Consider the following 24,592-nt stretch of genomic DNA (forward strand, 5'->3'; position numbering starts at 1 on the left):
TCGTTGGAGAACCATCTTTTTCAATAATAATAGGAATCAATTTAGGTGTCACAAAGATATCACAGACGGGTTTGTCACAACCCTCCCATAGTGGAGAAATCGATACAATATTAATCTTCGTCGTATAGAACTGTATTAAGTTCCTGCGAAAATCTGAAATAATACATGTAACTGAGATTGACATCAATATTAATAAAGAAAACAAAGACTACAATAACCATAATACTACTACTTCTACTACTATTATCACTACTACAAATTCTGCTTAAAGTACCTTTAATCCGCTGCTGCTGCAACTTCTATTTATTCTACTACTAATATTATTATTACTTCTACTATACTACTACTTCTACTGCTACTATCACTACTACAAATTCTGCTAAAACTACTTTTAATCCGCTGCTGTTGCAACTTCTATTTATTCAATTTCTACTTCTACTGCTATTACTACTACTACTACTACTACTACTACTACTACTACTACTACTACTACTACTACTACTACTACAAATACTACTACCACTACTACTACTATTATACTACTACTAAACTACTAATGCTGTCGCTGTTGCTTCAACTAACTTAACTTCAACTTATGTTACTCCTACTACTACTACTACTACTATAACTGCTACTACAACCAACTACTACTACTACTACAACTACTACAACAACAACAACTACTACTACTACTACTACAACTACTACTACTACTACTAATAATACTACTACTACTACTTCTAGTACTAGTAATACTAGAACTACTTCTACTTCTACTTCTGCTAATACTTGTATTACTACTAAAAATGTTACTACTACAACAACTACTACTACTACTACTACTACTATTACTTCTACTTCTACTACTACTACTGCTACTACTACTACTTCTACTACTACTACTACTAATAATAATAATAATAATAATAATATTACTTATACTGCTAATTCTACGCCTACTCGTCTACTTCTACTTCTACTATAACTAATTATTATACTTCTCAAAACTCTTGTACTATTTCTACTACTACAACAACAACTACTACTACTACTACACCTACTACTGCTGCTGCTGCTACAAATACTACTTCTTCTACAACTACTTCTATTACTCATACTAATACTACTACTGCTTCTCCTACTACTACTTCTTCTACTACAACAACAAATACTACTACTACTACTGGTATTACTACCACCACCCCTACTACTACTATTACTACTACTACTACTATTACTACTACTACTACTACTACTCCTACTACTACTACTACTACTACTACTCCTACTCCTAAAACTACTACTACTATTACTACTACTACTACTACTACTACTACTACTACTACTACTACTTCTACTACTACTACTACTATACATACTACTTCTTCTTCTACTACTACCACTACTACTACTACTACTACTACTACTACTACTACTACTACTACTACTACTACTACTACTACTACTACTACTACTACTACTACTACTTCTACAGCGACTGCTACTTCAACTATTTGTAATAATTTTACTACTAATAATACTTGTACTATTTTTACTACTACTACTACTACTAAAACTACTACTACTACTGCTACTACTAGAACTAAATCTACTGCTACAACTACTACTACTGCTGCTACTAACAACAATTTTACCCGGAAAATTGGTTTCATGCGATATATTCTTGAAACATTATTACCGGATATGTGCATTTAAACATTTCATACAATTACATTACTGTTTCCTTCATTTGAAATTGACAATTAGAAAGTATTTTTTGTTTTAGAAATTCTTGATTAATACCTGAACTACAAATGTTACTAACAACGTCAAATTATCCAAGTATATATTAAAAAAGGACCTCAATGAAACATGTTGTTTTTCTAGAACTCTATATTTATATAATTGCAATCTAAAGTCAATACCGCATGAACCACTCAGGCCTTCAAATATTGGGCCGAAAACTATATAACAATTTTGGTAATTATCCATTATTTTAATATTTTTGCAAAAACCAAAATATTAACTGTATCGTTCATTTATATATAAGTAAAAATTGCATCAATTTATAGATTTAAGTTCAAACAGGCATGTAGCACTTTAAATTAAAACGCATGTAAAAGGAAATATATTACTGGTTCAAACAATAGCAAACTCTCGCGCACAATTCCTCCATCACGTTTGTACAATGATTGGTAAGGAGATAAACTTGTTCTAAATTGTATCAATGAAGACAATGATATGCGAAGTATTAACAGATTTAAAAGTATTTCACCAATTGTTGATTTTATATCAAGAACATATTTCAGAGTGCGTGTGTATCGATACGAAGTTTAAAAGAAGAGTCAAATATTACATTAAAATTTTATAAAATATGGCTATGTGCGTCATGACAAGTATTACTGATGTAAAACAAGAGACGCCGTATAGCTGAACAAGCTATTAGGTGGCTATGTCATCATTGCTTTTTATGACCATTGTGTTAGTGATACCAACAACGTATTGAGTAATTGTTCTAAATGTTCTCAGACGAACTTAAAAAACAAGAAATCGTGGGATTTAATTCTTGACATTTGTAATGTTTGAAAGAAAGTACAAGATGAGCTTTCCAAAATCATCGCCTTTTACTATTTACACAATATGTAACTAAAGATTAGTGTTAGTAAAAGGTACAAAGTCACATGGTTAGTTTTAGAGTTGTGCCAATACTATGTACCTAATTTATATCAGCCTACTCAATCGCAGATAAGAGATAAGAGCCTTGGTCAGTAACCTTGAAGACGGGGAGCAGTTGCAATTGAGTACATTTAATGAATGCACAGATGTAATGATGTTGCATGCAGACCTTGATTTGGCATTTGGTTATGTTCTGAACGTATACTAATACTGTTAAATGAAAATCAGAGAAATGGGCCTTGCAAAATGCCTCAAATGAATACTTTTAAAAAATCTTGAAAAAAGTTACAAGCATTTATTCGTTGTAGTTTCATCAACTTATACTTGCACACACAAACAAATCTCTGATACTAGAAGAATTCGAAGCAACATATTTTTGCAAAATTGCAAATCAGAGTTTGACGTCTTGGTATGTATGACTTTTTTTCAATTTTATATTAAAAGTAGTACAGAGATTTCCAATTGTTGAACGTTAACCTTATCTTAAATTAAATCTTGTACACGAATGTTAAACCTGACTTTTCTTAATATGAAAATCAGGCACAATTCTGCTTAATTGGCAGGGACCAAACATAATGACTAAGTGGGCGAAGTCTTAATTTAATACATGCAGTATTTGCAGAGGTTTAATTGAATAAACGCAAACCTTAACCCTAGGATTTCGCAAACGCCTAAGACCCAGCGAGCAGTACAGATTGTAGGTATAATAGATAGTCCAGATAAAATTTCTGGACAAAGACGTGTTCCTTAATAACGCGCTCGATTATCAGTCTACTGACTAATATATATCACTATGTACATTTTGTTTTAATCAAAATTATATATCTTCCCCAAAATCACACGGGAGAAGTTTCACTTATAGTTTTATATAATAGTTATATTTAAAAATTTCAACTAATATTAATAAGTATTCCATATACCATATAAACTTTAAATTGTTATATTTATGTTTTATTGCAGGCCAGAGTTATGAGCCTTTTTAGTGACCTAGCATAAAACGTATGTGAAATTCAAAGTAAAACAATCGAAAGTTACATACACATATGGATTTTTTAACAAAACAAGAGCTGTCACCATATCGTGACATATGCCCCAGAAAACGCTTTTTCGAAACCTAAACGCAGATTTCGAAACCTAAACGCGGACCCTTAGTTCAAGGTCAAGGTCAAAGGGGTCACAATTTGTGTGCGTATGAAAAGGCCTTTTCCATAAACATTTGCATACCAGATATGAAGGTTACATCCTAAGCGACATAGAAGTTATGAGCATTTTTCGAAACCTGAACGCAAAGTGTGACGGACAGACAGACAGACAGACAGACAGACAGACTGACGGACAGACAGACAGACGGACGGACATGCGATCACTATATGCCCACCTTCAGGGGCATAAAAACACGCCCTACCAAGACCTTAAGGTTGATGAGCAGGTAAGAAGTGTAGCTAAAGACAACTCCTTGGGGATTAATTGTAACTGTACACGTCTTTGTATATATGAAATATATGGATCACGTGTCCATATTTGTTTCCAAATAGGGTTCGCTTTCGTTTTGCGATAATAATAAGTACATGTATAAGGAAACAAACCTGTTTAACTTACCTGCTTTGCCTCGTTCGTATTCTTCCAATTCTTCGATGGACATGTGATCATTCTGCAACTGAATCTAAATCCGAAAGATTATTTAGTTGCGTTAGACCAAACCAAATATGTTAATATGCCCAATCATATTGTACAGAATACTGCTAGATGAATACTTGTTTCCGTGCGAAGTCGTTTTAGCATTTCATGAGTGTTTATATATTGTTTTCGAAAGTTTCGGAGCCACGAGAATAAATAAATGAATCTTTAATATGACTCAAAATGAAAAGGAAACAACGAAATGAAACACAATTTATTTAAAATAAACTGTTAATGTCTTGCTAATGCACAGTGAATTTATCAAATGCGAAAGATATGATTGAGCGTCATACGATTTTGTAAATTGTAACCTCACATATACGATACCATCACATATTACAGAAAGGACCTTCAGTGAGTTAAGTGAAAATATTGAATCCTTTTATAATACCCCCTTTATTATCGTTCGAGCATCAAAACGTTTATCAAATTTACGGGAACACTGCTTTGAAAACATTTCGGCATTGCGCCTTTAGCAAAATTACGAAACCAATCCTTGGACTACATGTTTGCATGTTTTAACACCCCATGCTAGAAAAAATAAAGTCAATGTTTTTAACTGATTTAAACTCTTGAATCCAATATAACTCCTTAATTAGTCAATACTAGTGGGAACTGTCACGCATTTGCGCTAACTCTGATGCCTTAAGTGGTCTCGCATATTGAGTTGTTCCTAAATGGGTTTATCTCTCCGTAGTCGCACGTCATTCGCATGCTCCTTGGCCCGTTCTTTTAATGTTTTGCTGGACTCCGATACCTGCCAAATCTTCTTGCAATCGTTGCAAACTATTCTATGCACCATGTGGTAAATGTTTAAGTTTTGTTTTGTCACGTAATTTGGCATTTTGATTATGGGTTTGATATGGAAACATTTTTAACATTCCACAAACAATGCATTTTTGCATGATCTAGTATTTGTTGAAAATTGAAAAATATTGTTTTCACGTCTGAACACAACTATTGAAAAATCTTGGAATCAGTCCAATTTGTTAAAGCGGGTATATACGATTTTTTATATGTGTTTAATTGTAATATATTGATAAAATATGTTACAATAACACAAAATAGGCAAGAACAATTATACATTAAAGCCGAATTTCATAAAATGCAGCAAAGACAAATTAGCGCCCCGAGCCGATAGTGACGTACATATTTTCCTACAATAACCGAAGCATTCGTCTTTGTATTATAAACCGTTAAACTACGAGGGGTGTTTCAGAAGTTCGTGGATTTTCGCTATAACTTATAAGTTTGCTGGTAAAAGTCAATGAAATTTACATATTATACAAACCAATTATCACGGACTTTATATATAAGCTAAAAATGCATGAATTCCATAAAGTGCGTTTGAAACGCGTTGCCATAGAGACCTGCAGTAACGACATGCGGCGCACGCGTGTATTTTATTATAAGTATGAGCGTTACGCGAATTTAAATTTGGTTAAAATGTCGTTGATAAACAGAATTTACGGCAAATTTCACGTTACAGCGCCTAAGTCCTCCTTACAGCCCGGATTTGGCCCCTATGGACTTCCGCGTCTTCCCGGAAGTTAAATCACAGTTGCGCGGTATTCGCTTTGCAAGTAAACAGGAACTTACAGTTGCAGCAAAGCGAATCTTGTCGTCTTTTGACGCTACTGGTATAGAAACACTTTTGACAAGTGGATTTCCCGACACATAAAGTGCATTCGCGTTGGAGTTGATCATGTGGAAAAGATTTGACAGTTGTTTACTTCATAACGTCATTCATGTTGAACAGAAACGTTACACGTGCGTCGGTGTGCGCATTGTGCACATGTTTAAATCTCTGATATATATTTATTGTTTTATGTATTTCCATGATATTTGGAGAGTAGGTTTGGAAAGGACGAAATATTCTTAACATGCTATTTGTTTGTCCATTTATGTTACCAAATGAAAGTTATAGCGAAAATCCACGAACTTCTGGAACACCCCTCGTAAGTTTAGATGCACATCGTACATGTATGATATACATGCTGGCAAATTCGGCTGTACAGCCGTTTTCAATTTCAGAATTAAATATCTAACTTATTTCGCATTTTTCGACACATGTTCTTCTTAACTTTTATTTTAATTTATATTGAAATATATATAAAATAAGTTTTTTACACATTTTATATAAATTCATAAATATTTGACAAAATCGTATATACCCGCTTTTAGCTTGTTTGTAAGTTTTCGAATTATTGCGTGGATATTTGAGAGAACGTTGAAATAGGTACTCTGTTGTTGCCTGATTTACTTTTTTCTTCTGAAGTAGGTCTCCTCTTTTTTTTAAACATCCATTCGGGAATATTCATGTTCTATGAAATTACTTGGATATCCTCTTTTTGTGCAAGTATGCTTACGTCTTTTTGGGAGTTTGATGTGTTTTCTTTAGTCAGAACATATTTTTTAATCATGCTCAAAGTCCATAAAAAAATATGTCTTGACAAATGTTCGATGACCCAATATGGGAAATATTGATGTTTACCAGTTGGCTTACCAGTTGGTTAAACGTAATAATAAGTTTCTTTTTTACAAGCTTATCGTGGATTTTTTGTGTCTTCTACTTTAATGTGTTCATATATTTTGTTTTCAAATTTAAAAAAATGTGTAAAAACATTTCTTCGATGCGTCCATAGTGCAAAATAATCATCTATGAATCACTTTTATAATATCGGTAATAATAATATTTCATTCACTTTGCTCATGTAACAGCACGCAACAACTACAACGATTTTACGTTTTTATCTTCTAGCTACTGCCTCTCGTTGTCTGTAGTATTGTCATTAAAATTCAATCAAAATATAGACCGATAATTTGTTTGTATCATTTCCATTATTGCTTCTGTGTTGATGGTCTGAACAAGCTGTTATCTGCATTAACATTGTCTCTCTTTTTTTGGATTTGTCATAACATAAAACAGTACACAATAGTTCCTTCTGGTAATGGTTCAGCAACTTGTCTTTCTTAAGCATTTCCAAGCATCTGTGTGCCTTTGATGTATATTGGGGTCTCTACTTAATACATGTGATGCTAACTCATTTTCTGCTACTACTACTATTGTTTCAGTACTTGTTTCCATACAAGAAATCTCGTTCAAGAATATTGTTCTATATGGGTTGCCTTTCTTGTGTATTTTTATGACAATTCTGTTTCCTTCATAATGGATATCAGTTGTTTATATGATTCGTTGTCTTTAAATGCATTCTTTCGTTTTCCTACATATGACGGTTATTAAGTTAGGTGTGTAATGCCGGTTTTTCTTAAATAGCGATATTTGACTGTCCGTTTTGTATGCCATACTTTAAATCTTTAATACGTCTATATAAGCGTCCGGCCACTTTTCTCATATTTTTTAGTAAAATGGCTTTCTCCAATGGCTTTCTCCAATGGCTTTCTCCAATACTCTTTTATTTCATCTTCTCTTTCTTGATTTTCATCATTATCGAAATACTATGCAAGACGCACCCTTCTCTCAAATTCTGCTAGGTCACTGTATATCTTTGTTAAGTCTAAAGGTTTTTGTTTACGGTATACAAGATCGTCCCCTGGATAATGATGTTATGGTCATTGTAAAATATGTATTAATTTGGCCCATCTTTGTTCCTATTGTATAATATAGTCGAAAAATTCAAGCCAGAATGAAATTATCAAATAGTATGATATCATTCTAGCTTCAGTGAAATGATAACGTTTGATACTTTATTTGTATTCTACACTCATTCAACGCAAAACATGAAATAAATTAACCCTCCACAAGGCTGCCACCGTCTGTCAGCACACTACTCTATTTGTATACAATGTATATGTTCATATTTTAATTAATGAATCCGTGTCCGGATACAAATGTGAAAGTAAATATGTTTATCAATAGTTAAATATAATAATAATATAAATGAATACATCTGAATAATGATCAGATTAGGTGGCTCGTCGCTTCCGTTTCCTAACCACAAAGCTTTCTCCACCTTTTTGGACAGAAAACACATATTTTGTTTTTGAAAATCTTGCGCGTCTACATCTTGCAACTTGCGCCCTTAAATGTGTCACTCCAATAAGTACAAAGCAGCTACGATGACGTCCTTTAAGATTACTTACACAGGAAAGGCAATAAGCTGTGAAATCGTGAGCAATATCGTTCATTAGTTTAAGAGAACAAAGTACACTCATTTTGGGGGTTATATATTTTAAAGTTTAAACATAGACAAGAGGGTGAATATTTATGCGAAATCACCAGTTCAATCAAAATCTTCGTGATGGAATTATGTTTCAAAGAACGTACGAACGAACGAACGAGTGTAATGATTAATACCGTCCACGTTGTGGGGAAATCACCTTATTTCACAAAACATTTATTTGGCGTTAATGTTATTTTGATCATTTATAATAAGTTATTTTGTTATTGTGCGTTATTTTTGTAATTTTAAAAGATGTCACAAACTGATTTGAATTTGTAAATGTAAACGGGTCCCTTAGACTTACATCTCTAAGTCTCGTGCATGCAATGGTTGCTGAGGGATCATGTTGTAAGCAGTTTGGATCAGCCAGTAGCGTGGATAGGGTCTGGAAATAGTCCTGTAGGTCAGCATCTGTAACCTTGTTGTCGGATGTGTGACGTATATCTCGGCCGATCTGACGGACCTAAGAACAATATATCATGGTAAATGAGCAAGTTGTATGTTTATCCAATACGGAAGTTTTAGTATACACGATTTAAATGTCAGCATTTTATTTTCGCAATCTTAATAAACATATTAATATGCCCGAGGAATATTAAATAATAAGTAAGAATTAATTAAATATCTTGTAATGTAACATCAATCAAACATAATTACTTCATATACATTTTTAAACCGTAACGTTCACTTGTATTTGTTGTAGAATCAAAAGTGCGTCTATGTGTTGTATAACCGAATTTAAGAAGGCTTATACGGATTTCAATATAGGACTTACCGTGTGAACATGAAGGAGTTTTCTACTGCACAGCAGAAATTATGTGAGATTGAAAATAACAACTTTTATTTAATTTGTTTCCTGCTACTACTTCTACCTAATTTTTATTCTTATTTTTGAATCATCACAGTTTTATCTGTTGAAATGAAGATCGTTTATACTCGGTGTAATTTACAAATACATGAAATACCAATGTAAGCGTGTTTGCACTATTAAGAAAGTCATATGATATAAATTGATGACATGAAATATTCCAAAAACTGTGTCAATGTCTCCGTGATTTTCGTTATTACATTCAGTTATAAGTGAACGAAAGAGACACAATACTGTATATGCATTAAACTCTTGATTTTAAATTGCATAACCTTTTCTAGTGGACATTGTTTATCAGGCGGTGGAGGTGATAGACATGATGAAGAGAGACATGTCTGGAAGTGTAGGCAATTCAACATAATGCTTATCACGCCATTGAAGTCTGATTCCTGGACCGAGCAAACATGGCTATATCCGTCTGGAGGGAGGAAGCATTTTCCTATTTCCCAATAGTCTTGTGCCCAGTTTTCCGCACGAGTGTTTCTCCAGGACGGCCCCCTGTATCTGTGCTGTAATATGATATTCTGTTTTACGTGATCACATGTTGGACATGGCTGTGGTTTCTGTGATTTGTGAAAAGGACAATAATTTCGTTTCCTCTTGTTACAATATGGGTTTGTGGGACATGGTATGAGTGTTTCGATCGGGCAGTTTCCACAACATTTACCAAGAGCGGCGTGTACATTCTGTAATTGTTTGTCAAGAAAGTCAGTAAGTCCTTGCTTCGCCACATTGAGTGCTTTGGACGCCTTGAACCAATTTATAGTCTCCTTGTCGGTGAACAGGTTGTTCTTGGCGGCCATCCTGCTATAATAACATGAACCGTTCAGTTGAGCGTACGATGATGGACATGTATAAACACGACATCATTTCCCTTATACGTCAGATTCCGATGTTCAAAATTGACTCCGATTATATTCTCTTTTCAGTGGTTTTCATTGGTCATCTGCAAACAATAAGTTCATGTACAAAACTCACGAAATAGGTTTTGATCAAACCCGTCGAACACTAAGTGTTTATACATATGTTATAGATTCATAAGCATACATTTTATCTATTTATTAACATATATTGGCCGACTGTATAAATATAAGCTTATCTCCTACGAAATCCTATATTAATGACAGTAGGATTATGTCGCTTAGATGTGCATCTTTTATATCACATATAATAAAACATCTTCATTTGCGATTCTCAGAACACCATACTGGTTTGAGACTAATCGATAAATAAGAAACCTTTGTTTTGGTATTTCAAAACAAGAAAAATACAAAAATGATTTGAAGGATGCACCAAATGCAACGGAACTTGGAGTTGAAGGTTAATTTCAAGTTTGCGGATATTTGTGTTTGAACGATGATTTTCACAATTGAAACAGTTGCTAGTTGTATGTTCCATAAGTCTGAGTTTGCTTTTGTACAAATACATAATTGCTCATATTAAATATTAATAAAACACATTTTTTAGTCCAGTAATTTTGTGAAAAATGAAATGCCAGTCGGTAAATGTTAACGTCATTATTTTACGTCAACGTTTAAATCTCAAAATGTGTGTGAGTACTTGTATAAGTTGTATTGTAAAACTTAGTTTAATTGCTAGTATGAAAACACCAGTACTAAAATGTATTTCAACAGTTTAAAACTGCGAATTATAAAGGCTGACAAAAGATCAAAGTTCAAATTTGGGATTTAACAATCTATAAAGATAAGTAACGTGCACGTTGGAAAACACAAAGCAGCCTGGAAATAAAGACATTGTAAACACGATGATTTCGAAAACAGACGACGGGGGGATTTAGTGCGTCATTGAACATGTAGTCGTTGCCCGTTAACGGAGTACAACGTTCGATATAACTTGTAAAGTTGGACATGAACTTCATCCTGGCATGCGTTAGTCCAAATCTAGCATTTTCAAATTTGTTTTTTATAGCATAGTACAACATGCACAAATGTCGTTCGACGTTTATGTTCTCACACTCTCTCACACATTCCCATGGTGGAAGTCTAAACCATTTGAAAAAGGTTTACACTACACTTGGAGACTTTTCTAACGCAACACTTTTCAAACTTGAATATCTCAGTAATGTGTTTAGATTTTGATGTAATTTTGCACATGTGATCATTTGACTGTATTATGCTTTTTTGCTCGTAGGGTATGTGTAGTTTCATCTTTTAACACGTGGAAATGGTGAAACGAGATACGATTCTAAATTATTTTCAATTTCTTCATTTGAGGTGGGTTGATTTATGTGAAAAACATGAAAAATCAATATTTATCGTATACAATTCAGGAGAGCAACCGCGCAATCGGCATTTTGCAAGATACCTTTCCCACTTGCTAAAGCGTCCGATCGTCACGGATGAATCATTTTATCGTATGATTGTACATAGTGTAGTCAAATGATCACACATACAATTTTAAACCAAAATATTAACTCATTATTTAGATATTTAAGTTTGAAAAATGTTGCGTTAGAAAAGTCACCAAGTGTAGCGCAACGCTATCCAATTTAATTTCAATTGTATCCTTCTCGGTGGTTTCACACCAGGAAACCATAACATTAATTAAAAAATATGGCTCGTATGAATATTCAGGATCAACCTGTTGCAAGCCAGTCGGCCATTAAGACATGTTTGTTATTTCGTGGCACTCTTCACATAATTATTTTACGTTGTGCGATTTTGAGACTTTAACGTTTGCAGTGATTTTGTTAATTGGTATGTTTGATATTTTAATGTTGATCAATTTCAATTAAATTTACATGAATTATTAGATATGTGTTGAATGAATCTCAGTCCAAATTTCCACAAAATCTGTTTTAAAATAAGGAGGCTATATTGATTTCAATACGTGATGCGTTTAAAAAGTCCCCAAGTGTATGAAGGTATCGAGTTTGTACGATTTAATAACGATTTTCAAAATATGCATGATAATCTTCTTTTTTTATTTATTTAAACGAGCTTGCAATCGGACCTTTTATATTTTGTTCCTAAAAGAGCTTACAATCCGAGCTTTAATAACATTCTCTAAAAAAAAGGACTTGAAATCTGACCTTAAATATGATTTTTAATAGCAAACTTTTTTAAGAGATAACGAAAAATGTATAAAGATTATTATTCGTTTAATAAACGTCTATGTAAAGAAATCGGCGTGCATGTTTTCAACCAAGACAAAAAATAAAACATTAACTTGGTATTAAACACAATGTACTTGCTCAGTTCTTATGGGGTAACCACACAGATTTTTTAGATGGCATATGCTCGCGAACGATTATTCAAGAAGAAAAAGAATCAGACATCGGCCTTGTTTCAGAATAAATTTACGTTAATGTTTAAAAACACATCAAGATGAATGCATTGTTACACATTTAATAAATGTTCGTTACTACTGTTATTGTCATACTTTATTTGTTCGCACCGAAAGTGACACTCTCCGTTTAAGCATTTTTTGCCAGATGTTAAATTTCCCTTTTATTCAGCGCTCGCCGACTATAACGTTATGATTAATTGATGTCCAAACAAATACTTACTTACAACATGGTGTCATGAACCTCAGATGACATATGCATGTCCATGTCTTAACTTTGTATTTTCGTGGAGTAATTGAACGAAATCATAGTTACATGTTGCTTAAATTAATTTTGAAACATGTAAAAATACAAGTCCTTTGTCCAAAATAGATTATAAGATAATCTTTTCTGTACAGATTTTAGCCAGTCTTAAAAAATAATACAGTGTTTAATAATAATGCTTTTTAAGGACCATTCTGATCAAATTTTATCAAGATTCATTCGTTTCCCTAGAGTGGTAACAAGTTGGTTTTATAAATACATGTATTTTACCAGGTGATCTAATTTTCAGACGCATCTGTCCCAGATTCAAACTTGGCCTGAATATTGTCAAGATTAATATTCTTACCAAGTTTTCTGAAGCTTAAGTCATAAACATTGTCCCTAGACTGGGTTTGATTTGACTGTCTAACTGTTCAATACTAACAAGGAAACAAAAACATCCTTTAAAAAATAGACCAACATTCAGCATAATCATAGCGGTTTAAAAAAAAATCCATTCATAATGCTGATTAATTGCGTATACAAACAGGAAAAAGGACCAGCACAATATTGTGAAATAGTGATGATAAAATATGGGATTTTAAATGATGCATCACATTTTCAATATTGAGGAATGCTCTTGTTGTTTACCACGTGTTTGACATATACTGTGATCTGTCTTAAAAACACTTTTGAGACTTTGTACATGTCTGAATCTATATTTAATAATTATTTTATCTTAATTCGCGTATGTAACTGTTGTTCGAGAAATAGAGCTTTAGACTGTGCCTCCGTAGCTCAATTGATAAGGCGCTTGCGTTGCAATCCAGAGGTCCCGGGTTCGATCCCGGGTCGGGGCACATGCATGCCAATCATGTTTCAGCGGAATGCTGACTGACAAATAAAGGCTTAGCCAGGCATTGAGATTGAGATGTTATTAAATGTATATCGCTTTTAAATAACTCGGCCATTTTCAATAGCACTTGAAAATAATTGTCAGCGATCATAAGGCAATCAAGAGTGTATCATGATACAGTCAATTGGTGTATAACGGATAGCTAAGGACTTCGAGTCTCATTTCAACGTAAACACCATGCATTTAGTAATTAAACCATTAAACCTAGATAGATACATGTCTTTCCCATTGAAACATGCCAGCGGTTTTAAATTTCCGAAAAAATATTATTTGATTGCAGCGCGAATATCATGGTACACTGATTCAGCCATTGCCGGATCGATTAGGTCTTTATCGGATTACATGTGTATCGTGTTATTTCTTGAAATTTGACACAGCATCTGTAAAACATAATAACAATGTATGTACATTTCCAGAAAGGAAATCCATTTCTGCGTTTAATAAGACCAAGTTCACGGAAATTGCTGCACAATTAATGAAGTAATGGCTGTTCAAAGCGATGCACCCTACATTCGGGTCATTTTGAGCTGAATTCCTTGTTATATATAGAAATCGATTTTTCGTTATGAATTGATTATTTTTCATATAAAATGATGTTTTCACTAATTAATATCATAGCCACACGCCAACCACATGTGTATTGAACATTTCAATTGAGTTTATTTTTTTTTAGACAATCCCCACCTTCCTGAATATGGGTCACCACATGTCCGTTATTGACCATATCCCGAGTTGCAGCTTTAATGTTTATTTTATATGGTACGTATCAATTTGGTTTCTGAGCATTCTTACGTTTGTAAAGGACACATAATACTAAAATATTACATCAATGAACATTATGTTGACCAAACAAAATCTGCAAAATTCAAGAAACCATTCGTCTGCACTTTTTCTGTCGTCACAAAAACGGTGCGTGCATAACGTGACCCTGTTTTGCTTTCGAAAAAAGAAACAGTTGTAAACATTGATACACGTCAACAAAAACATTAATCGACTTAACAATGATAGGCTTTTTGTATTCAATTCATAGAAAACTATAAATCTTAACATCAATAAAAGTATTTTGCAAAAAACGTTAAACCTATCCGTTACTCACTAAAATCCGCTTGCACCCATCGACTGTAGCTGTTTCACACAAAGCAACGTGGAATTTGATCGTACCAGTGCGAACCCAAGCACAGAAAGATGGAGTGATAATACGCCTTATAATCGATGTGACTCGTCTCTCCATTGAATTCTTTTCAGCCAAATTTTGAGTCTTAATTGAACATACCATAACATCTATTGAAATGTTCAAAATATCAATGAAGTGATTTTAAGTGTGTTTTTTATGTGCCACTAAATTATTGTACACTATATGAAATTCTGAACGCGCATAAAACAACTATAAGCCTTCAGTAATAATAATAATAATGATAATAATAATAATAATAATAATAACAAAATAATAATAATTATTATCATACGAATCATCAGAATAAGAATCATAAGAATTAAAATAAGAATAAGAAAAAGAAGAAGAAGAAGAAGAAGAAGAAGAAGAAGAAAAAGAAGAAGAAGAGAAAGAAGAAGATCATAATGATGCTGATGATGTCAAAAGAAGAAGAAGAAGAAAAAGAAGAAGATGATGATGATGGTGATGATGATGATGGTGATGATGATGATGGTGATGATGATGATGATGATGATGATGATGAGGATGTACAATTTTATTTTAATATGCTAACTATTAGAAACATCAAATAATAACAATGTACTCACGCAGTTCGTTACATTTGAGTATTCATTCACTACAACATTGTATTAATATAACTATGATAAACTATACCTCTACAACCATGGATTTCGAAACGAATGCGAAGTTAATGTTTATTGGTTACACAATATGACATGACAAAACCAATAAATGACTAAGCTCGTTGAACAATTATTTCTTAAACAACAACAACAAACGCCAATGCATCAACTCTCACTTACTTTGCTTTTTAACAATTCACTTCTAACGAACATCTATAACCCTTATGTATGTACTTTGTAATAGCATTTACTTTAAATGTAAGTTTCGGAATTAACTCATTGAAATCAATAGACTATAATAATATAGTGAATTTTATTCTTATATTGATGAAATATTTTATCTTTAACATGAAGTACAAAAAACAAGTACCAAATTTTAATTGTTTTGTCCATAGTCTTAAACTAAAAATCCAGATTGAGAAAGAAATAGCCCTCAGTAACGACACATTACAAATCTTTGAACAAAAATGGAATCAGATTAAATTCTCATAATGTTTTGTCCAGTTATATACATTTCACTCTTATGTTAGTTTATCTTTCTAAAATAGTTTTGTTTATTTCTTTATTTCAATTTTTCAATCATACAAGATCATTATGAATATACAACAAGACACACAAGTCCAATATGCTTTCTTCCGACTTTATACAACTCATCATTTTCATAACTATTCCTCTACTGTTTTTTTTCTTTTCTCTCTAATTTTTTTTTATATATATTAGCATATCTTGTATAACATGTCTGAACTTTATTGCTTTGTACAATCACTATGTTGTATGATCATATACATGTATACATTGTATGTATAATATTGAATAAAAAAAAAAAAAAAAAGCATTTACTTTTCAACTGTAAAATGCCCTACCTTAATTTCTCGAGCAGTATCCAATAAACTTAGCACTTGAACTCTGTAAAACACACGCGCCTGCCATAACCGATAATCTGCACACGAGGCAATGTACAATTCTAACTGCACGCTGTCTCAAACGAGGTCGCAATGACCCGTATGTAAATAGCGCAGCGGCGTAGCCACCTGTCGCCTATATTATTACAGAACGATGTTTAACTGCGAGATGTATTTACTCATATATACAATACATACCATATCTATATTGATATTTGTTAAAAATAGCTTTTTCTTAAAAAGAGTTTACTTTGAAAACACAATATTAAACGCCTGATAATTGTTTCGAGAGCAACCTACACTATAACACTGTTAAATATTTGCTTGATTAATGATCGCGAAAATCATTCCTTATCCTGATGCTTTTAGTCACTTGTAATTGATTAATCTTTAAATGAAGAGGAAAAACAACTATGCAACGGATTACTGACTGAATATGAATGTGGATTAGCTGTTAAAGAAATGCAAAATAATAAAAGCCCGGGATCTGATGGCATCACTATCGAGTTTTAAAAAATATTCTGAAACGATATTAAAACAAATTTAACTAATTCACTAAATTATTCATTTAACAGCGGGAGTTTAAGCCCGCTTCAAAAACAAAGTATAACATCCTTCATTCCAAAACCCGGAAAAAAATGGAATCCTTGTCAAAACTGGCGCCCAATTAGCTTATTGAACAACGATTATAAAGAAGCAACTAAAAGTATAGCCAACAGAATTAAAAAAATATTACCATCAATCATTTCAAGATCTGAATCTGGTTTCAGAAAAGGACGTTACATTGGTGAAAACGTTCGTCTTATACAAGAATGCATAAACTATTTTAACAATTCAAATAATTCTGGTCTAATATTCTTTGCAGACTTTGAAAAGGCATTCGATTCACTCGATCATTCATTTATGTTCTCTTGCCTAGAAAATATGAACTTTGGTGAAAGTCTCATTCAATGGGTCAAACTGTTCTACACCGATATTAACAGTATAATCATTAACAAATGGCTTCTTCTCAAACAGTTTTAACATCGAACGAGGGGTAAGACAAGGATGTCCACTCTCATCATCGCTATTTATTATATGCATCGAGTATCTATCACATCACATCCAATCAAATAAACATATAAAAGACATATCATTAGAACCTGACGACGAAATTAAACAGTCCCTTTTTGCTGATGATGCAACTTATATCTTTAATGACAATAGTGACTCATTCCATAACCTAATAGAGTCGCTAACCCTTTTCGGAACGACATCGGGTCTTAAACTAAACAAAAGTAAATGCACTGGGCTACGAGTAGGTAAATTCAAACAAAGTAATATCCATCTTAAAAAAGAAATGAAATTTAATTGGACATCAGATGAAGCAACAACGTTAGGAATAACCTTTACAAACAATGAAAATGAAACAATTGTAAAAAACATATTGCTTAAATTACAAAAATTTAAAAATTGTTTAAAATCATGGCAGCATCGTAAACTAACACTAATCGGAAAAAACACCGTGTTGAAAACGTTTGCGCTCCCTAAATTAATTTACACACTAACAGTTCTCCCAAACCCTCCAAATTATATTATTGAAGATATAAAATCAGAAATATTCAATTTTATATGGGACGGTAAACCTGATAAAATTAAACGCAATCAGTTAATTCAATCTGTAGAAAATGGAGGTATCAAATTTACGGACATTGACTCATTCGTGAATGCAATCAAATGCGGCTGGGTTAAAAGATACCTAGATAATACCAATATGAGTTAGTGGAAATTATTCTACCAGAAAATCTTAAAAAAATATGGTGACTCCTTACTTTTTGAATGTAACATTGACAATAATATTTTAGTTGAAATTTCAACCTAAAACATATTTCTATCGAATGTTCTATCGGCATGGTGTAAAGTTACTCATAATTTAGAAACCAAAATAAACAGTAAACTTATTTTATGGAACAATAAAGATATAACTACAAACAATAAAACGTTTTTCTACAAACATTGGTTTGAACAAAACATAAAATATGTAGATCAATTGTACGACTACAGAATAAACGACTTCTATTCTTTTGAAAACGTATGCTACATATACGGAATACCTACAAGTAATTTCCTGATGTTCTACACATTTATCAAAAGTATACCCATACATATTAAAGCTGCTACCAATACAAATAACACACCATGTACTCAAAAAACATTCCTAGAAAACATAACTGCAAAGCAAAACAAAACTAACAAAATATTCTACACATTTCAAATTAAAAACCCTGCCAAAATCTCCAAAGCTCAAACTAAATGGAAAACCTTCTTGGAGAAAAAGAATTTAATTGGAAACAAATATTTATCATGCCGTATAAAACCACTATAGATAGCACATTGAGAAATTTTCAATATACCCATATAATCATAGCTACAAATAAATATCTTTTTAAGTGCAACCTATCCAACACTAATCTATGTGATATGTGTAGTGATCATATTGAAACAATAGAACACCTATTCTGGGAGTGTAAACATATTCAATCTCTATGGAATCAATTGACAACTTTTCTAGAGAAGCAACAATTAAGAATAAAACTGTCTCTCTTAAATATCAGTTTCGGTGTAAATACTTTTAAAATACCACATTATAATATTAATGAAATATTTCATATTCAGCATGAAATGTAAAAAACAAAAACCTACTTTGAACTGTTTCATAAATTATTTAAAACTAAAGATCCAAATTAAAAAAGAAATAGCCCTCAACAACGATACACTTAACATTTTTGAACAAAAATGGAAACACATTAGATGTTCATAATGTAGTCCAGTTGGTTATCTACCCCACTGTATGCAACTCATATAAAGTTTAATTATTATATATTAAAAAAACATTTATCACAAACATACACAGCAAAAAACCCACAGACAAACAACATTTAAATTTAAAAAAACACAAGGTCAAAAAATATACAAATATTAGCATATATTGTATAATATGTTTAACATCATCATTGCTGCATGTTATAACTTTGTTCTTGCTTATGCACATGTTTGCATTATATGTTTTATATTGAATAAAAAAAATCATTATGATAAGCGGATTAGTGGGACCGAATAATCGTTAACGAGTATTTGAAACAGTGAAGCCAATTGCCAATTGGTCTTTTTCAATTACTATCGTAGCCAAACTGTCTTACCTTTATCGGCGCAAATAAGAGAAGGTGCGAACATAATTGGTTACAAATAGTGTTAGCAAACTATTTCGTCAGTTTTCAATCAAGTTTCAAGAGTTTTGCATCGTAAATATTTGATCCATTTAAGTACAGTTATTCGTCTGAAACGTCACTTTTAATAATGTCAATGAATTTAGCAAAGTAGAATTAATACACTAACTCCAATATAACGCAGATGACGGGGTCCAAGTCTCGATAAATTTGTTTAAAAATCTCATAAACACAAACATACGCGATTTTTCGGACGTGTAAAATTAACAGTGCATTATGGGATAGCGGTTTCATATGGCAAAGTTCAGATTTAATTGTAACAAACAATGGACGAGTGAGTTTAAATTAGATTGAGTGCAATAGGATCCAAATCAATGTTTTATTGCGTCTTACTCAATCACTCGAAAAACGTGCTTCCCGGGAATTTCCTGAAAATCGCGCGAAAATAAAAGTGAATTTCTGTAATCAATTTGCCTACGTTTGAAGAACAGAACAGAACAATACTTTATTACTCCCAGGTATACATAGATACAACATGGGGAACATATAATATACACAGTACAAAATACATATTTTGTTTCCGGTTCAAGTGTGGGACATTTTGGTATAGGGGGAAGTCATATTAATATAAGCAGTTTGAATCACTTAACAGTTTTAACAGTTTCATTGATTGTTTGTAAGTTTTAAATTTAGTTCGCAAAATGGGAGAGATAAAAATTAACATTGGTTTTCAATAATAGTATTTGTGCTTAAACAATAATTTCGTGATAGTAATTAAATAATAATAATTATAATAATAATAATAATAATAATATTAATAATAGTAATGATAATAATAATAATAATAATGATAATGATAATTATACGCATAAGAATCATGCATGCACAGAATAATCATATACATCATCATCATCAACATGAAACGATATCATAATCAAAATATTCATATTCACAATATCATGCATTTTAAGCAGTGTCATAGTCATTGATAATATACATCAACATAATGTTAGAAATAATTAAACAATAGATAATGTAAGTATACATACATAAATGCTATTCATTGTACATCAGAGAAGAAACATCACACAATAATTAACGTGATATATAACAGTGTTTTATTTACTGGTGTATGGTACGTCTACATAGATTATAATTGTAAGTGTTTATAGAGTCGATGCGGATCATTCCGTTTAATAGCCTCATAAGCGGACTAGAGTAAAACACAGGTGACGTCACTGCACTACTGCTGTATTTAACACACGGGTATTTGCGACCTAGTTTGAGCCTGTGTACAGTTAAAAGTTATGGATCACCTCGTGTGAATATTATCGGTTTAGACAGACGCGTGTTTTTAACAGATGTCGGTACACAATTAATTGGATATCACCCGCGACTTGAGGTACGCAATTTAACAGTTGGAGAGTAAGTAATATAGCATGCTTTAAAGTTATAGGCGTTCGATAAACTTGCATTGTGAATAATTAAAGTAAGTGAGTTCGGAGGCATTGGCGTTTTGTTGTTGTTGTTTTTCGAAGAATTAAAACTCAATGCCATAGTCTAATGCCTGATAAATTTCTTCATTGTAATTCTGCTAAATTTTGAAAGCTCTTTCATTTCTACTATTGATGACGGCGTCATGATTTCGTTAAATGTTGCATGCCTTTCTATTTGGTTTCCTAAATATCGATGCCGTTCGTTATCAAAATAAGGGCTTGTCATTAAATAGTGTTTTTCTGTAGCTATTTCGTGTGTGTTACATAGGTTGCATAGGCGATCATGGAATGGGATGCCTTCATAGCGGCCAGTTACTACAGGGAGGAGGTGGTTGGCAGTACGGAATTTAAAGATACTTTGGGACTCATCGGGATGAATTTTAATCAGGTAAGGCTCAAACTCATGGTTTCTTTTAAAACTGCTGTAGATGCGCCCTTTGTTGCTTATTTGTAGTTCAGCATTCCATGATTGCTTACTCTGATCAATTAGTGTGTGTTTTATTTATATGTGCATGTTGTTTTGTGTAATTTGTGTTTGGTTTTGCCAGATGTCTGGTCTTCCAACAGATGTAAGGATTTCTTTAATTTATTCAACCATTTGAAATTTAAATTTGGTTGTGACAACATATGTTGGTAAGTTAGTAAATATATTTTGCTTTCTTTGCCTGAAATGAGTCTATTCCAAAAGGAGATCATTTTTATTTTAATATTAATGCTTAAAGGGTAGCGTTCTTGTTCACCATATCGAAAGGTTATTGGTGTGGTCCGACGGGCTTTTGTGATTTTTCTCATGAAATCTTTGTGAACCTGTTCTAATATTTCTAAATTTTCATATCCAAATATTTCTGAGCTATAAGTAAAAATGGGTAGAACAGTATGATCAAAGATTTTAAATGCTATGTCGATGGCTAGATTTCCATTGTTAACACGAGTCCAAAGAAGGTGCATGGCTTTTGAGGCTTGTTCTTTTACATGTTTACGGGCGTTTAAGAAAGATCCATTACTAGAGAATGTGACGCCAAGATAGTGAAAAGTTTTTGTTATTTCAATTGGGTTATTTTCACATTTAAAATTAAAGTTTCTTGTTTGTCTAGCGCCGAAGATTATAACTTTTGTTTTTGCAATATTAATATTAAGGTACCCGTTTTTGCAATAATTATGAAACGTGTTAAGGCTGTTTTGCAGGTCAGAGGCACTTCTTGAGACAATGACGGTGTCATCAGCATACAATAGGACCAGAAGCTTAAGCGACTATATTGCAGTATCTAGGTTGATAAGTTCAACCCCAACAGATCCATTTATATGCAGGTATGAATGAAGGTCATTTAAGAAAAGCGAGAAAAGTACTGGGGATAAATTCTCTCCTTGTCTTCCTCCTATTTCTGACAAAAAGTACTTGGAGAATTCTCCATTTAGGGAAGCACATGATTTTATGTTACTGTACATATTTAAAAGGACGCTGAACAAGTTGCCATTAATTTGTGTGCCTAGTACTTTATGTCAGAGGCCAGCTCTCCACACTTTATCGAACGCCTGCGAAAAATCAATCAAGGCGCAGAAAAGTGTTTTTTTTATTATTATCTCTATTTATGCATGAAGGGTGAAAATATGGTCTGCGCAAGAGTAACCCTTGCGGAAGCCAGCTTGATTTTCTTCTAATATGTTATTTAATTCAAGTCTTTGGTTCAGAATTGAGGTAAACAATTTGCCCATACAGCTAAGCAGTGTTATGGGCCTATAATTGCTTGGTTCAGTTGGGCTCCCTTTGTTTTTAGCTCATCTATTTTTTGAATAAAAATTATGAGTTATTGTCATCACCTTGGCGTCGGCGTCCGGTTAAGTTTTGCGTTTAGGTCCACTTTTTTCAGAAAGTATCAATGCTATTGCATTCAAACTTGGTACACTTAATTACTATCATAAGGGGACTGGGCAGGCAAAGGTAGATAACTCTGGCGTGCATTTTGACAGCATTATGTGCACTTTTTACACTTAGAAAATTGAAAATTTTGGTTAAGTTTTGTTTTTAGGTCCATTTTATTCCTTAAGTATCTAAGTAATGCTTTCATACTTGCAACACTTACTTACTATCATGAGGGGACTGTGCAGGCAGAGTAATGTAACTTAACTCTGACTGGCATTTTGACAGAATTATGGACCCTTTTTATACTCAGAAAATTGAAAATTTGGTTAAGTTTTGTGTTTAGGTCCACTTTATTCCTACAGTATCAAAGCTATTGCTTTCATACTTGCAACACTTATTAACTATCATAAGGGGACTGTGCAGGCAAAGTTATGTAACGCTGACTGGCATTTGAACGGAATTATGGGCCCTTTATACTTAGAAAATTGAAAATTTGGTTAAGTTTTGTGTTTTGGTCCACTTTACCCCTAAAGTATCATAGATATTGCTTTCATACTTGGAACACTCGCAAACTATCATAAGGGTACAGTAAAAGGACAAGTTGCATAACTCTGGTTGTTATTTTTACGGCATTATGGCCCTTTTTTGACTTAGTAACTTTGAATATATGGTTAAATTTTGTGTTTCGATCCACTTTACATCTAAAGTATCAAGGCTATTGCTTTCAAACTTCAAATACTTTCATGCTATCATGAGGTTACTGTACCTGGCAAGTTGAATTTTACCTTGACCTTTGAATGACCTTGACTCTCAAGGTCAAATTATTAAATTTTGTTAAAAATGCCATAACTTCTTTATTTATGATTAGATTTGATTGATACTTTGACAAAACTACTCCTACCTGACATACCACAATAGACTCCACCCAAACCATCCTCGTGCCCCCCCCCCTTGAATCATCCCCCCCGGAATTCCCCCATATTTTTTTTTTTAAGATCATCTCACAAATGACCACCACACCCTCACACTATACTATACCCCCCACCCCCCCCCAAATTGTTTTTTTTTTGAAACGGTTAAAAAACACAAATATTTATTTTTATTAATGTATGTTTGAAATACAATCCAACCATCGCAACCAAGAATACCCCCACCCCGCCCACCCCCCCCCCCCCCCGAATTCCCCCCCCCTTATTTATTTTTTTAGATCATCTCACAAAATTTATGACCACCACACCCTCACACTATACTATAACCCCCTCCCCCCGAATCCACCCCCTATTTTTTTAAGATCATCTCACAAATGACCACCACACCCTCACACTATACTATACCCCCCCCCGCCGAATTCCCCCTAATTTGTTTTTCTTTTTTTTTAAGATCATCTCACAAATGACCACCACACCCTCACACTATACTATACCCCCCACCCCACCCCCACCCCCAATTTTTTTTTGAA

The 24,592-nt window shown here is 33.0% G+C and overlaps 1 protein-coding gene and 1 long non-coding RNA gene across 2 annotated transcripts; one reads left to right on the forward strand and one right to left on the reverse strand.

The window, feature by feature from the left end:
* Positions 1 to 4,183: 4,183 nt before the first annotated feature.
* LOC127863796 (uncharacterized protein CXorf38 homolog) lies at positions 4,184 to 10,347 on the reverse strand. The gene is made up of 3 exons (XM_052403455.1): positions 9,678 to 10,347; positions 8,842 to 9,000; positions 4,184 to 4,339 (listed from the first exon to the last, which is right to left on the reverse strand). The coding sequence occupies exons 1-3, from the start codon at positions 10,206 to 10,208 to the stop codon at positions 4,184 to 4,186; spliced, it is 846 nt and encodes a 281-aa protein (XP_052259415.1). The 5' UTR covers positions 10,209 to 10,347.
* Positions 10,348 to 20,603: 10,256 nt separating this feature from the next.
* On the forward strand, positions 20,604 to 22,582 carry LOC127863795 (uncharacterized). Its single transcript, XR_008041186.1, has 3 exons — positions 20,604 to 21,178; positions 21,541 to 21,660; positions 22,458 to 22,582. It is a non-coding gene; the product is annotated as an uncharacterized LOC127863795 (long non-coding RNA).
* Positions 22,583 to 24,592: the final 2,010 nt, after the last annotated feature.

This window comes from Dreissena polymorpha, unplaced genomic scaffold, assembly GCF_020536995.1.
Source record: "Dreissena polymorpha isolate Duluth1 unplaced genomic scaffold, UMN_Dpol_1.0 chrUn038, whole genome shotgun sequence".
NCBI classification, from domain to species: domain Eukaryota; kingdom Metazoa; phylum Mollusca; class Bivalvia; order Myida; family Dreissenidae; genus Dreissena; species Dreissena polymorpha.